This window comes from Eschrichtius robustus, chromosome 7 (assembly GCF_028021215.1).
Source record: "Eschrichtius robustus isolate mEscRob2 chromosome 7, mEscRob2.pri, whole genome shotgun sequence".
NCBI classification, from domain to species: domain Eukaryota; kingdom Metazoa; phylum Chordata; class Mammalia; order Artiodactyla; family Eschrichtiidae; genus Eschrichtius; species Eschrichtius robustus.
Window position 1 is genome coordinate 133457752 of NC_090830.1, and position 15008 is coordinate 133472759.

The 15008-nt window shown below is 43.5% G+C and overlaps 1 protein-coding gene across 1 annotated transcript in view; it reads right to left on the reverse strand.

Moving 5' to 3' along the window:
• ADAM12 (ADAM metallopeptidase domain 12) overlaps positions 1 to 15008 on the reverse strand; it is a 388450-nt gene that overhangs the window by 97389 nt on the left and 276053 nt on the right. The window contains exon 6 of the mRNA XM_068548756.1: positions 5309 to 5489. Coding sequence (XP_068404857.1) covers positions 5309 to 5489 — 181 coding nt within the window. The remainder of the gene's footprint in view (positions 1 to 5308; positions 5490 to 15008) is intronic.

Below are 15008 nucleotides of genomic sequence, written 5' to 3' on the forward strand. Positions count from 1 at the left end.
TCATGAATTTAGGTATCCCTAAAGAAATCTGGAAACCTTATGGAGGAAGGAAAAATAAAGCACCATGAAAGGTATAATTTCTCATACTCTTACAACGTTACAAGGGAAAAAAGTTAAGCTTTGTAACTATACGTTGGAGGCATGCTTTATGGTAATAACTACGTACACACGAAGGAAAGAAGATCAGCCCCAGCGGTCCCCACTGGTATATGCAAAATGAGGCACCTTCTCGAAGTGTGAAGATCTTGCCCCTTCTCCTTATTCAGGTGCGGAAAGCAGAAGCCTCTTTTCCCCCCATAATTCCCTGATTTACCGTTACAGATTCAGCTCATCTTACAGAAGAAAATACAGCTCTATTAAAGAAAAAATAAACTAGCCTCCCATTGAAAAACTCATAGGGAGAGCCCTGGTTGTTCAGATGTTTACACCTTTCGGACGGCAAAGCGGTGAAATAAACGACCAGGGGATATTTCCAAATGGCCTTGGATCATCATTTAGAAAATACACAATTCCAGATACTGAAAACAAACACGTGAACCCAATTTTCCTGTCTCTGCAGTTTTCAGAGAAGTCCAAATTTTCTCATGAATGCAGAGAATTGCTAGCTCAGAGAGAAACCTAACCACATTAATAATAGAAAGCCATGGGGGAGTGGCGGGCTCATGGCTGCAAAGGTTCCTTCTTCCCTCAGCTGCACACACAGAGAGGCTTAAATTACCTCCACATGATTTCCACCTATCTGGGCTATCCGGTTAAAAAAATCATATTTAAAATGTTTGATATACAGAGCAACATTCGAAACTGGTTGCTTGAATTTTCATTTTGGGGGGTGATGATAAACAAAAGCTCTTCCCCAAACAGATAAGAGTATATAAGCCTCCGAGAATGGCCCAACCATTCTCTGCTCCGAGGTGCAGACCGAGGGGTTCTTTGAGCCTTGCTCAAGCGGGAAGCTGTTCCTGGGCCTCTCAAAGTCATCACAGCCAAGTTCTCGGGGAGAATGACCCCTACACATGTTACAACAAGAACTATGGCATCGGGAACTTAACTCAACCCGAGTCAGAAAACAAGTTGAGAAGAGGGTGACAATAAAGTCTCATTGCAACTCTCTCTTCCTATGGGCCAGGTCCCTGAAACGGTGTTTCAGGGAGACGGGCTAACACAGCACAAGTCCTGAGGCTGGGGAGAGCTTGGAGTGTCGTAGCAGCGGGCAGGATGGCAATCGTCTGGTGAGTGAGGGAGAAGTGTGGATGAGATATGGCTGAAGATGGAGACGGAGGACAGGGGCCATGGTGAGGAGGCTGGCCGGTAATCTAATTATCGGAGACCAGTGGGGGACCCTTGAATGTGAGGTTCTTTACACATCACTCTGGCTGCTGGGAGGAGAATGGATTATCGGGGGACCATAGGGGAAGTGGAGGGCGCAGGTGAGCGCTGGTGACAGTTTGAGGCTGTAAGGATGGAGACAGGCAAACAGATTCAAGTTGGGTGTTTTAACCAAACAACAACAACAACAAAACAATAACAATGGAACCAGGACCATTTCCATAGACGGTAAGATCAGCAAATTTGATGAATCAGAAGTTTGGTTTAACTTCCTCTGAGTAAAGAAAGATCATTGTTGGCTCAAGCCAGGCTCCGTGCCTTGACTCTAAGGCCACTTTATGAATATGTATGAACTGAGTCCTGGTCTCTGCTGTGAAAGGTCATCTCTACCATCCTTACCAATGATTTGCATGGGGACCAAGCACACAGATCATATCTGCGTGGGGTACAGCCTCTGAGGTCTGGCTAATAACACAGGCTACAGAACCAGCAAGCAAACGAGACAAATGCTGGAAGAATGGGCTGAATCTGATGAACTGAATGTTAATGGGGACAGATGCAAAGTATTGAAATTGAGTCTAAAACGCCAGTGGCAGAAGTGAGAGCTGTTATTTACCCATCTAGAGTTTCAATCGATTCAAGACTCAATAGGAATCCACACCTGGATATTTTGGAACCTCGGTTCACACTGAGAGATGCTCAGAGCTCAGGGCCAAGGAGGCAATAGCAGTGCTGGCTCTTGTTATCCTCCAAGATTTAAGAACGACCAAGGCAGTAAAGGAACTTGGTATGTATGGCTTCTTAGAGGAGGTACAGAGGTGAGGGTGGTTATATTAGAGGAAAATTAAACATGCCTGCTCTAATTAACAAGTTTTCCAATGGTTCTGGCCAGTTCCAGATATTCAACTATTACTAGACTCTACAGATAATACACATTACTGTTAATACTACTCCCACCATCACTACTGTGACTTCTGTTAAACCAATATGGCAGCCTGTCTAGAAACCCAAAAGCAACAGCCCTGGTCCATTTCAGAGTGGCTGCCTTTGAGGAAACTACAGGGTCTCCCTGACCAGATGTCCTATTTGAACTCAGTAGCCCAAGCAAACATGGCTTTCTAGAGAAGGCACTGACCTTTACATTTGACTCCTAATTATCCATACTAGTGGAGGGGAACAATAGCACAGATAATCCCCGGAGAGGATAATTCAAAAATAATTTACATCTGCCTTCGGGATGTATTATGTGATTTTCTCCAGTAGCAGATTTATGGCCTTCACCTTCCTTATAGTCTGCTCAGGCTTGTGTTAAAATTCGTTTGCATTTTTGAATGAACAGCTGATGGAGAGGGAGAGAGCAGCCACAGGAGGGCTGAGTGGCAGGGGCTCTGCAGGCTGGACTTAAAAAGCTGCAGAGGAGGGAACCGGCGAGGAAGCCCTCTGACTGCAGGCACCCTTCCAGAAGCAACTTGGGTTCTCACTAAAATCTAATGTAAAGCCTTGTAAAAATGACAAACAATAGCTCAAGCTTATATTATAGCCAGCGCATACCCCGAGTGCAGATTTATCCCTGCTGCTCGTTGAAGAAAAACACACACGTCTGCAGAAAAATCTCACTCTGCAAGCCAACCTGTGCAATAGTTAACATTTAGTAGGGGCAGAAAAATGCGAAAAAGCAAATGCAGTTGCTGCAGTGCATAAACTAGATGAGTCAGATGCAGTTACACTGATTTTTGAGTATAAATAAAGGCAGTGTTAAGTCTGGCAGGTAAGGGGCATAGAACATGAGTATTTCCCTTTCATATTTCCCATAGGTACTGCCCCAAACTGTCTTGTGTATAATTTCAATTCTCACATATTCCACTTATTTGAAAATTGTTTTTTGTATTGTTTTCACAATATAGATGTGCTTTTTAAGTCAGAGACATTTTCTCTTCCGTAAAAACAATCCCGACTGTTTCCAGAGAGGAATATTGAGAATGGGGTTGAAGTGCATGCAAAGCCTCCCCTTTACAATTTAAAGGTTCATTTACACTTGCATATGCATAATTAACAAAACAACATTGTTATTCAGGTTTCCTCCATCTCTCTACACGTCAAAATGACTGGAAATTACTGTGCCAATCCTAGTTCTAGGGAGCCGTAAGCTTAGTTAAAGAATTAAAATATGGCTGGCAAGGCCTGACCAAGTCAGGACTGACTTCTAAATGAAATGGCAAACATATCTGAGTGCCGTTTAAACTGTCAAGTTATAAATCTCACAAGGTGGATAACGTGTGATCAACAAGGTACTCAAATCAAGGCGCCTGGAAAACAAAATGCAAATGTTCTACTTGTTTATGACTGTGAAAGCTACGGCCTCATCACATCTTATCTGAGGTCTGGAATCAAAGACAAGAGTAAGCGTGAAACAAACATGCCCTGGGACCACAGAGGCCAGTCTTTGGGATTCCATCTCTTAAATCTGTCACTCTAAGATGGCTCAGGGGAGGAGAGCAGGAAGAAGATTCTGTCAAGCTGTTGCTGATGGTGGAGGTGGGGGCACTTTTCAAGTCCTTTTCCCAGGGATTCAGATTCAGCCCCACTACTGAGTGTCATCGTCAAAGTCAGCCACCGTGCCTGACGGGGTGTGATGGGGAAAAACAAGAAAAAAAGAGGTTGCAAGCACCTGCTGCAGAAAACCTTGGGAGCACGTTAACAAACAGAGGAAGTTAGGGTCATATAGGTGGAAACAGGATGGAAAGAATGAATGTAAAGTTAAAATGAAAAGTCCTAAAGCAGTTCAGTTAAAAGCAGGTTAGGGGAACACACACCTCTCCACAGGTAGGAGGAAAATTTTAAGAAGGAGAAGAAATCGCTTAGGATAACGTTTACTGTCTGAATTGAGAAAAATGATTAGGAATAAAAAGAGGCACAATATTTATGAAGTGTTGAGTGGTAAGCAGTGTAACACTCAAATTAAAGTCAGGAAGGACAAAGAGTGTTAAATGGAACCTTGAAAACATGTCCCCAGACCATCAAATGTAAGCACATCGTTAAGTGACATCGTATCTAGGAATTCTTCATTTCTTGTCAACAGAGGAACAGGAAAGAGAGATGAAAAATCAGGAAGTCGTTGATAACTTCCTATCGGGTTGTAGTTCTTTGAGTTCAGGGCCTCCAGCCAGATGTGGCTACCCTTACTCCTTTTTAAGAGTTCTGCTGCGGTCTGTGGAGCCCACGTGATACTGATGTAAAAGGGTCAGGCAGCCATTCAGGGTGCAGGTTTCCTGGTGCTGCACTAGGGGGGGACCTCTTAGTCGGGAGGGACATCTGTGGTCCAGACTCCATTAGGGTAACTACTCTCTCCAGTCCTGCAGCAGAAGGGAAGACCTGTGATGAGCAGACCCAGGGGCAGGTGGCCAGAAAGCAGAGACCCCTCGAGGGAAGTGGGACAGGCGCCCCCTAGTATGGACTGGGGGTAAACACCACCCCTCAGCCGCACTGCTGGACCAAGACCCAGGGCAGGCGAGTGGGCAGTGGCAGGGAACGCTGTGCAAATCCTAATGAAGACCCTAATTATAAAGCAGACTTGCGTTGGCAAAACCTCCATATTGTCTGTCTCTCCCCGTAGAAGGGAGAGCTGCCCAAGGGTGTGGAGGTTCCGGTCCAGTTCTGTGTACCACGGAGGGGCCCAACGGTGGGGCTGACTCCTGGGTCTAGGCCCAGAAGGTTCTCACCGGAGACGTGATTTTGTATCCTCTGAGCTCAACTCTACCCAGCGTAGGTTAATGAGTCTGAGGCTGACGTTTAACTACAACGATGGAGCTTTCAGTATCTGATTATGTTCTGCCCACATCATAGCAACCACCTCCAGATAAACTGGGTAATAACGCCATCCCTCAGACACAAATGGCAAAATTTCTCCAGATGGCCTAGCAGTGGGTGTCCCTAGCTGGAGCCCCCAGCTCCCCAGAGACACCACGTGGGGTTGCCCTCCTACCCTTCTTGCCCAGGTCTGGGAGGGCGGTGGGAGCCTGTCATGCATGGCGAGGGCCGTTGTGTTTGATCCACAGGGTCCCCGGGTGCTCTGCAGGTTCTCCACCGGGAAGAGTCTGTATCTGTTGGTTTCATTCTTCATTGGCTCCAAAATATAGGTTTTATTCTCAAATGTAATAAGTCCCCTGTTGAAAAAGAAAGAAGAAAAATTATGTAACTTTTAAGGGCAGTTTCTTGTTCATGGCTAAAACCCAGTTCTTATTCAGAGAATAAAAGGAGAAATACCAATTTATTTATATTCTCAGGTCTGAACTGGAAAGGACATTCCTGTGCCATATGTTGGCATTGATTTATTTTTGCAAATCTTTTGAAAACCAAGTCTGCGAAGTTTTTTGTTTCAAATATTTGATGGTAAAGAATCGACTGTGTTTAGTCTTTACATTTTTCGTTTGTTTGTTTTTTACTTCTCAAGGATATATTGCTGGGAAGAAGAGTTGAGAGAAAAGATGTTTCATCCGCTTAGAAAATAACTAGATCTGGATTAGCAGACATGATTCAGAAGGGAAATCTTTTTTTTTTTTTTAAGGAAAATTCCTGTACCTGAATTATTCATCCTGATCAACTAAATTTCCTAAATAGTTGAAAGGATTCTGAAATAAGGTTAAGTATAAACCTATGCTTTTTTCGAACTTATGGTTATCAAAGGGTAAGGGAGTGGGAGGGATAAATTAGGAGTTTGGGATTAGCAGATACACACTACTATATACAGTACAGATAAATGACAAGGTCCTACTGTATAGAACAGGGAACTATATTCATTATCTTGTAATAACCTACAATGGAAAAGAATCTGAAAAATAACATATATATAATATATATAATTTATATATATATTTACAAAAGTAAATACAAGTATTTACTTGTAAATACAAGTAAATACAAGTATTACAAAAGTAAAACCAAATCACTGTGCTGTACACCAGAAACTAACACAACATTGTAAATCAACTATACTTCCAAAAAAAACAAAAAAAAAGAATTAAAAAAAAGTATGCTTTTTTTGGTATTTTACTTAGTTAATTTGTGGGAGTACTGGGCATATACCCTGAGAAAATCATAATTCAAAAAGAGTCATGTACCACAATATTCATTGCAGCATTACTAAAAATAGCCAGGACATGGAAGCAACCTAAGTGTCCATCGACAGATGAATGGATAAAGAAGATGTGGCACATATATACAATGGAATATTACTCAGCCATAAAAAGAAACGAGATTGAGTTATTTGTAGTGAGGTGGATGGACCTAGAGTCTGTCATACAGAGTAAAGTAAGTCAGAAAGAGAAAAACAAATACCGTATGCTAACACATATATATGGAATCTAAAAACAAAATGGTTCTGAAGAACCTAGGGGCAGGACAGGAATAAAGACGCAGATGTAGAGAATGGACTTGAGGACACGGGGAGGGGGAAGGGTAAGCTGGGACGAAGTGAGAGAGTGGCATGGACATATATACACTACCAAACGTAAAACAGATAGCTAGTGGGAAGCAGCCGCATAGCACAGGGAGATCAGCTGGGTGCTTTGTGACCACCTAGAGGGGTGGGATAGGGAGGTTGGGAGGGAGATGCAAGAGGGAGGGGATATGGGGATATATGTATATGTATAGCTGATTCACTTTGTTATACAGCAGCAACTAACACAACAATGCAAAGCAATTATATTCCAATAAAGATGTAAGAAAAAAAAAAAAGGACACATTTGCTAAATATTTTAACTTGCAGAGACAGAGGTGGCCTTATGCCATGGATCCCAAGGCATGTCTGACCTTCTGGAGCAGGACAGAGCTCCAGTAGGCTGTGTCCTACTTCCTGGAAATGAGCCATGTCAGTTTCTTTAAGTGATGGGGGAACATCGGCCTATACACTGGTTTTCCTTTCTCTTTTCCAATGTGGAATAAGAAGTACTTTAACTTAAAAAGGCTCTTCCTGATGTTGAAATCATTTTTTTCTTTAGAGAAATGAGAACTTGGGTAACGGTAAACTAGCAGCTCTGAGAGTTCCCACACATCTAGCAACTTCTGTTATTGATCAAGTTGACCGCAGTCATAAATGCATACAATTTTCATGCAAAATTCATCTGATTGTAAATAGACGCTTCTAACACAGTGACTCAACCTTTTCTGAGACATGAACCTCCTTATACTCTCCCCAGAAGAATTTACATCTACATAGATCCACAGTATTTTGCAGAAAATTTCAGGAGATTCAGGACTATGGATGAGGTCCATGGGCTCCAGGTTTTAGGGCATCAGTTCCAAGGATTTAAGAAATAGCTTAGTCCTTAAGAAACAGCTGAAAAAGTCGGGTGCTCCACCAGTTTCTTTCAGACAATCTGAGCTTGTTTGCAAAGGATGGAGCTTGAAAGGTGTTCCTATAACATCCACTATTGCTCATTTGTTCAGCCATTCACTCATCCAATGCTTATTGATGGCCCATTTATAGGTGACTATTTAATCATTCTTAAATTTTAATGGAACAACAGTATTTCAATACTCAAATAGTATGGAAGGAAAAGGTTTGATTTGGCAAATATTTATTTTGAACGCAACCGGTGAACCCATACAAGCTAATCAGTTCATTATTATTCAGCTGGTTTACTCCACTAGCCCTGTTTTGTGAAGTGTTACAGGCAGTGAAAGAAACAGCAAGATCACGTCCAGGACGACCGCAGCCTAATTGAGAAGATCGCACCGAGACACACGGGGCAGCTGGAAAACACTGGAGAGTTAGGCTGGGTGTTACCAATAATCACGACACTTAACTGTTCAGAGATGGGGGAGCCAATGTGGTTTGGTGTAACTGAGAAGTTTTGGCTACTTTCAAATCCCACAGATTGATTAAAAGTCATTACATACAGCTGTTCTCTTATACACCCTGGCCCCCTACTCCCAACCCCCCAAACTAGAGTCTTCATGTATCTCCAAGTAGATCTATTCATATAGACAGGACTTTGGTCATCAGCTCTGGGGTGGCTTGTATTTTTTTGTTTGAAAAGTTCTTTATGAACTAAAACTTGGATTTCTCAGTTTAGAATGGGTAGTAGGACATTTCTGTTTATTAAAGTTGATTTTGAAAAACCCTAAATTAAGAAAAAGATCTTTAAAAAAAAAAGGCCAGGGTAAAGTGGAAAATGAATACACTTGAGGGGAAAAGAGAGATTGGCTAGAAAGCTGACTTTCCTGCCCTAAAAAGAAAATGACACGACATTTCATTTTGCATTGCAACATTTTCTATTTTGCATTGGATTTCAATAAGCTGAACACTTACAGTAAAATCTGTCACCAAGTTCTAATCACGAGAAGCACATGACTGAAAAAGATTTTCTACTTAATGGAAAATTTCTAGAAATTGTTACTCAGTCATAAAAATGTTCTGGTATCTCCTTTTATCTTTTAAGTCATCCAAAGGCCAGATGTTGAGAAACTGGGGTGAAGCCTTTCCCTTTGCTCCAAACAATTGGCAGCCTATAATACATCTTAATTAAATAATTGCTTTGGACTGTCTTGTGTATAATTAATCATTTAGCTCTTGAGATTGCTGGAAACCACAGTGGACACAAAATTCAAGGATTCCGGGTTTCTGAGATGTGAAAATTTGATGTTCTCACAGCCCTTTCTGGCCCCAAACTAGATAAGCGAATGTAATTTAAGTTGAATGTCATAGGTATTTAGCTGTCAACTTGGAGTTGGGAGTATCTCAGAGTGTGGAATTTAAATCCAGCAGACTTTGAAAGTGGGGTTCTCTTCCCACTGGTAGAGCAGGGGGAGAGAGGTTAGAAGACAGTTGCCAGTGTTTGGGGAAGATGAAGACTGTGGGTATCTTCTCTATGGGGAGATTAAGAGGATCAGGAGAACACCGGACTGGCCATTATGAGGGAAGGGTGAGGCAAACTTCCGGGGCAGTGAGTGGTGGTGAATGGGAGAAGCAGAAGAGAGGGGTGGTTGAGATGATGAGGGCCACCCGTCATGGCACTCTGCCTGGGATCCAGGCTCAGTGGATCCTCATATAGCGCAGCTCAGGTCATTTTCCCTGCCGTCGAGGGCACACAGGTAGCTGGAGGTACAGGTGGGACCCAGTCTCCACCCAGGTATCCGAAGCTTGAGATGTTCAGCCCCTGCGCTCTCCTGCCTGCCTCCCTCCCATGCTGCCTTTTTTTTTTTTTTTTTAACATCTTTATTGGAGTATAATTGCTTTACAATGGTGTGTTAGTTTCTGCTTTATAACAAAGTGAATCAGTTATACATATACATATGTTCCCATATCTCTTCCCTCTTGCGTCTCCCTCCCTCCCACCCTCCCTATCCCATCCCTCTAGGTGGTCACAAAGCACCGAGCTGATCTCCCTGTGCTATGTGGCTGCTTCCCACTAGCTATCTATTTTACGTTTGGTAGTGTATATACGTCCATGCCACACTCTCACTTTGTCACATCTTACCCTTCTCCCTCCCCATATCCTCAAGTCCATTCTCTAGTAGGTCTGTGTCTTTATTCCCGTCTTACCACTAGGTTCTTCATGACCTTTTTTTTCTCCTTAGATTCCATATATATGTGTTAGCATACTGTATTTGTTTTTCTCTTTCTGACTTACTTCACTCTGTATGACAGACTCTAACTCCATCCATCTCACTATAAGTAACTCCATTTCGTTTCTTTTTATGGCTGAGCAATATTCCATTGTATATATGTGCCACATCTTCTTTATCCATTCATCCGATGATGGACACTTAGGTTGCTTGAGAGGGTTGTGGGGCCCGAAATAGGGATGACTGTGACAGAGGCAGAAGTCAAAAGGGAAGGGGCCGAAGAAATGGAGCTGCTGCTTTGAAAACAGGCAGGCTTACTTTAAATTTCAAAACCCTATTGTTTTTCCTTCAATGGAAACAAAGAGGAATCTATTACAATTTTAACGGCTTAAATATTAAATGGATTTACTATTTTGTTAGCTTTCAAAGTGATAACTCAGGGAACCTACACTTCCTCAAGATAAGTTTCGGTCTTTCTCGAAATTCAGTTTTTAATCTCCAAAGCAATGGTGAGTCAGGAAATAGCACAGCTGAATGGCGTTGTTCTTCATATGATTTTTCTTTCTACTCCCTGGCAAGCAGGGTAGTGGCACATGGATTTTGACGACCTGTAATCAGATGATGATTCAAAAATGGGAATTAACCTTGTTAATTCTGTGTTCAATTGCTAACTGAATTTTCTTGGAAATAGACTTTGCGGCTCAATACTGTGCTGCCAATCATGTTAGAAATGCAGTTGGCATGAAATTTAATTTCAGTCCTTTTTGGGAGGAGCTCGTGGGTAAAAGCGGTATCCCACCTCATCTGTGTTTGATACACAGTGATGGCAGCAGTATTAGTGAACACAGTAGCACCATCAGGCTTATTTTCAATAAGTAATTTCCATGTGAACTACTCATGTGTAATCAAAACAAATATTCGTCATCCCCTGCTACGTGCAAAGCACCAGGCTAGCTCCCATGGAACCCATAAAGGCATCTCACCCATGGTTCCCATTTCAAATGTAATTCATAATCAGGTTTGGGGGACACGACCAAAGAGGTAAAACAAACTGTTATAAAAAATGCTAAGAGTATGCACTGTTGGTGGGAATGTAAATTGATACAGCCACTATGGAGAACAATATGGAGGTTCCTTAAAAAACGAAAAATAGAATTACCAGATGACCCAGCAATCCCACTACTGGGCGTATACCCAGAGAAAACCGTAATTCAAAAAGACACATGCACCCGAATGTTCATTGCAGCACTATTTACAATAGCCAGGTCATGGAAGCAACCTAAATGCCCATCAACAGACGAATGGATAAAGAAGTTGTGGTACATGTATACAATGGAATATTACTCAGCCATAAAAAGGAACGAAATTGAGTCATTTGTTGAGACGTGGATGGATCTAGAGACTGTCATACAGAGCGAAGTAAGTCAGAAAGAGAAAAACAAATATCGTATATTAATGCATGTATGTGGAACCTAGAAAAATGGTACAGATGAGCCAGTTTGCAGGGCAGAAGTTGAGACACAGATTTAGAGAATGGACATATGGACACCAAGGGGGGAAAACTGCGGTGGGGTGGGGATGGTGGTGTGCTGAATTGGGCGATTGGGATTGAAATGTATACACTGATGTGTATAAAATTGATGCCTAATAAGAACCTGCAGTATAAAAAAACAAACAAAACAACTAATACTAAACTTTCATTGGGCTATTTGTATGGATATATGTTAATATAAATGTTTCAGACATTACATGAAATTTCTAAAAATCTTATATGTTCTGGTATAATGTTATAAGTCATAATCCTAGTTATTACTTTAAAATGTATATCTCAGAAATAACTAATTTTCTTGTCAACTGCATTATTATGAACTTTCATCAAATCTTTAACCGTGGTCATTTTTGAGTCTTTTGTCATTTACAGACAGTTCTGGGTGTACTCTGATGATTTTGCAAATATATTCCTATAAAAGGGTTTCATCTTCAAGAAAGTCATGGAAAAGACTCTGACAAGTACAGGTTTCTGGTAACTGACTGTACTGCTGAACTGAATGAGTAAGCATTTTCAGAACTCTAATGAAAAACTGATGAACTCATAAAAGTGCTAACAAAAGATCAAGATGAAAAAAAAATTAATTACATGGGACTGAGTGAACTGATGAGGATGAGTATAATTTTTGTGACTTTCTGTCTGAATTAAAAAAAAAAAAATCCCACAAGGACTCAGAGGCAAAGAATATACAAATCAATTTTCACTGCAAAGTAAAGGAGCTGTTACAGTGGAGGATCACTGGACTGAATGTCAATATTATGACATAGTATGAGTGTGTTTCATGTTTGGTAATTGCAATCATTGTTGCTTTTGTTGTGGTCATCCATGTACAATGCTTGGTGTCAGTCTATTTATCTCTTGTAAAAATAAAATACAGTGTGTGTGTGTGAAAAAAAAAAAATGCTAAGAGTAGCTATTACTACCGTATGCTAACACATATATATGGAATCTAAAAAAAAAAAATGGTTCTGAAGAACCTAGGGGCAGGACAGGAATAAAGACGCAGATGTAGAGAATGGACTTGAGGACACAGGGAGGGGGAAGGGTAAGCTGGGACGAAGTGAGAGAGTGACATGGACATACATACACTACCAAATGTAAAACAGATAGCTAGTGGGAAGCAGCTGCATAGCACAGGGAGCTCAGCTCAGTGCCTTGTGACCACCTAGAGGGGTGGGATAGGGAGGGTGGGAGGGAGACGCAAGAGGGAGGAGATATGGGGATATATGTATACATATAGCTGGTTCACTTTGTTATACAGCAGAAACTAACACAACAATGTAAAGCAATTATATTCCAATAAAGATGTTAAAAAAAAAAGAATAGCTATTACTGGCATATCAATAATAATAATAGCAGCTACGATTGATGGTTACCCTGAGCCAGGCTCCTTTTTAGAAATAACAGCTCTATTGAGAAATAATTCACCAACCATTACGCTCACTCTTTTAAAGCATGCAATTCAATGGTTCTTTAGTATATTCACTGAGTTGTACAAACATCACCACCGTCTAATTCCAGGATGTTTTCATCACCCCTAAAGCAAACCCTGTACTGTTAGCAGTCACTCCTCACCCTTCCCCGCCCCCATGAACCAGGCTCTATTTTCTCTAATATTTACAGCAGTCCTCTAAAGCAGGTGTCATGAGCCCCTTTCATTAACAGGAAGCCAATGACGAGAGCCCATGGTCTCTGTGCTTCCCCAAAAGATATATCCAAGTCCTCATCCCCGGTACCTATGAATATAAACCTTCAAAAAGGGGGAGGGGACTTCCCCGGCAGTCCAGTGGTTAAGACTCCCATGCTTCCAATGCAGGGGTCGAAGGTTCGATCCCCTGGATGGGGAACTAAGATCCCACGTGCCGCGTGGAGCAGCAAAAAACAAAAAAACAAACAAAAAACAACAGGGGGCAGTGGTTTGCAGATGTGATTAAGTGGAGGATATCAAGATAAGATTACCTGGATTGAGGGTGGGCCCTAAATTCAATGACGTGTGTCCTCATAAGAGACAGAACAAGGAGAAGACACAGACACACAGGGGCGAAGGCCATGTGGACAGAGGCAGAGATTGGAGTGATGCGGCCACAAGGCCAGGAACGCCGAGGAGTGCCAGGAGCCAGGAGAGAGGCATGGATGGATACTCCCTCAGAGCCTCCAAAAGGAACCAACCCCGCCAACACCTTGATTTCAGGCTTCTGGCCTCCAGCACTGCGAGAGAAGACATTTCTGTTGCCTTAAAGGCCCCCAGTTTGCGGTCATTTGTTACGGCAGCCCTAGGAAACTAACACAGGCACACAGCTGGTCAGCGGCAGAGCCAGGATCCCCCAGATGGACCTGGCTCCCACGCCTGCTCCCTTGTCTTTGGCCACTCTGGATGGTCAGCCCCTCTCCTGAGTCACCAAGGACTTGTGCCAGGGTGGGCGCAGCTGAATTCCAAGTGCAAAATGCCAGAGAAACTCAGAGCTGCCCAGAGGCTAGGCAGTCAGCCCAGCGCTGGCCTAGGAATGGTTGATAAACAGCCCATGTGAAACGGGGGCCTTGAAGGGAGTTCTGGAGGATGGGGCGGACCTGGAGGTGTGGGGAGCTCAGGGGCCAGGTGAACGGCCTCGAAGAAGCAAGAGTGCAGGTGAAAGAAAGGTCAGCGTGTGCTCAGAAAGAAACACTGCGGCTGAAACGGAGACGCGCGCAGAAGGGCAGCGGGGCCCCAGTAGGAGGGCGGGAGCTGGACCTGGGCGGTGGTCAATGCCAGGCAAGGCGCTCACCTTGGCTTTAGACCTCGGGCTGCACCTGTGGCCTCGTCACTCACCGTGCCGCACACGCTTTGCGCAGAAGACAATATTGCCTCCTCTATGCACTTCCAACTCCCAACTGCCGGGACTTTGCTCTTGCTGGCCCCTCTTCCTCTGCCTTTCCCCACCTCCAGCCCGGGACCTCTATCACATCCACCGGCTCCTTGCCTTGTAACCGTTGGTGGCCACCCCTCTGGCCTGCGGGATGCAGCTGCTTTGGGGCCACGTTGTCACCCAAAGGCTCCCACCGTTCCCGGGCAGCCCTCGGGCAGAGGCTTCCAGGCTGAAGCATAACCTCTGAGGTCCAGGTTAGCCATACCTTCCTGCAGGATTCCCTGGGCCCTTCTGCCGAGTTTCTCGTGTGGTTTTGTGTGCACCTACTTCACGGCACTTGCTTCCTCGTATTAAAATGATGTCTGGCTGCAGTGATCAATGTGTGAGGAGGTGATGGGTAAACACCCGTGGAAACACTGTTGCACGAGCACGTGAGCGAACAGGGGCTCTGGCATGTAGGCTGTGGGGAGCCGTGTGGTTTTGAGTGCAGAGGGTGGCGGGACTTATGATCGAGCAGTGTTTTTGAAACACGACCTTCTGGAATGTGCAAGATGGACGTGAAGGGAAGGGTGGAGGAAGCATGGGTGAGAAGCAATTTAAAAATCCTGGAGGGAGGGAGGGCTGCTCTGGGGTGGCGATGGGGGAATGGGGAAGGGGAGACGGATGAGGGAGATTCTGTAAGGGGTGGGAGTGGGAGGGGCTGGTGCCTGCCAGAGGTTATCAGA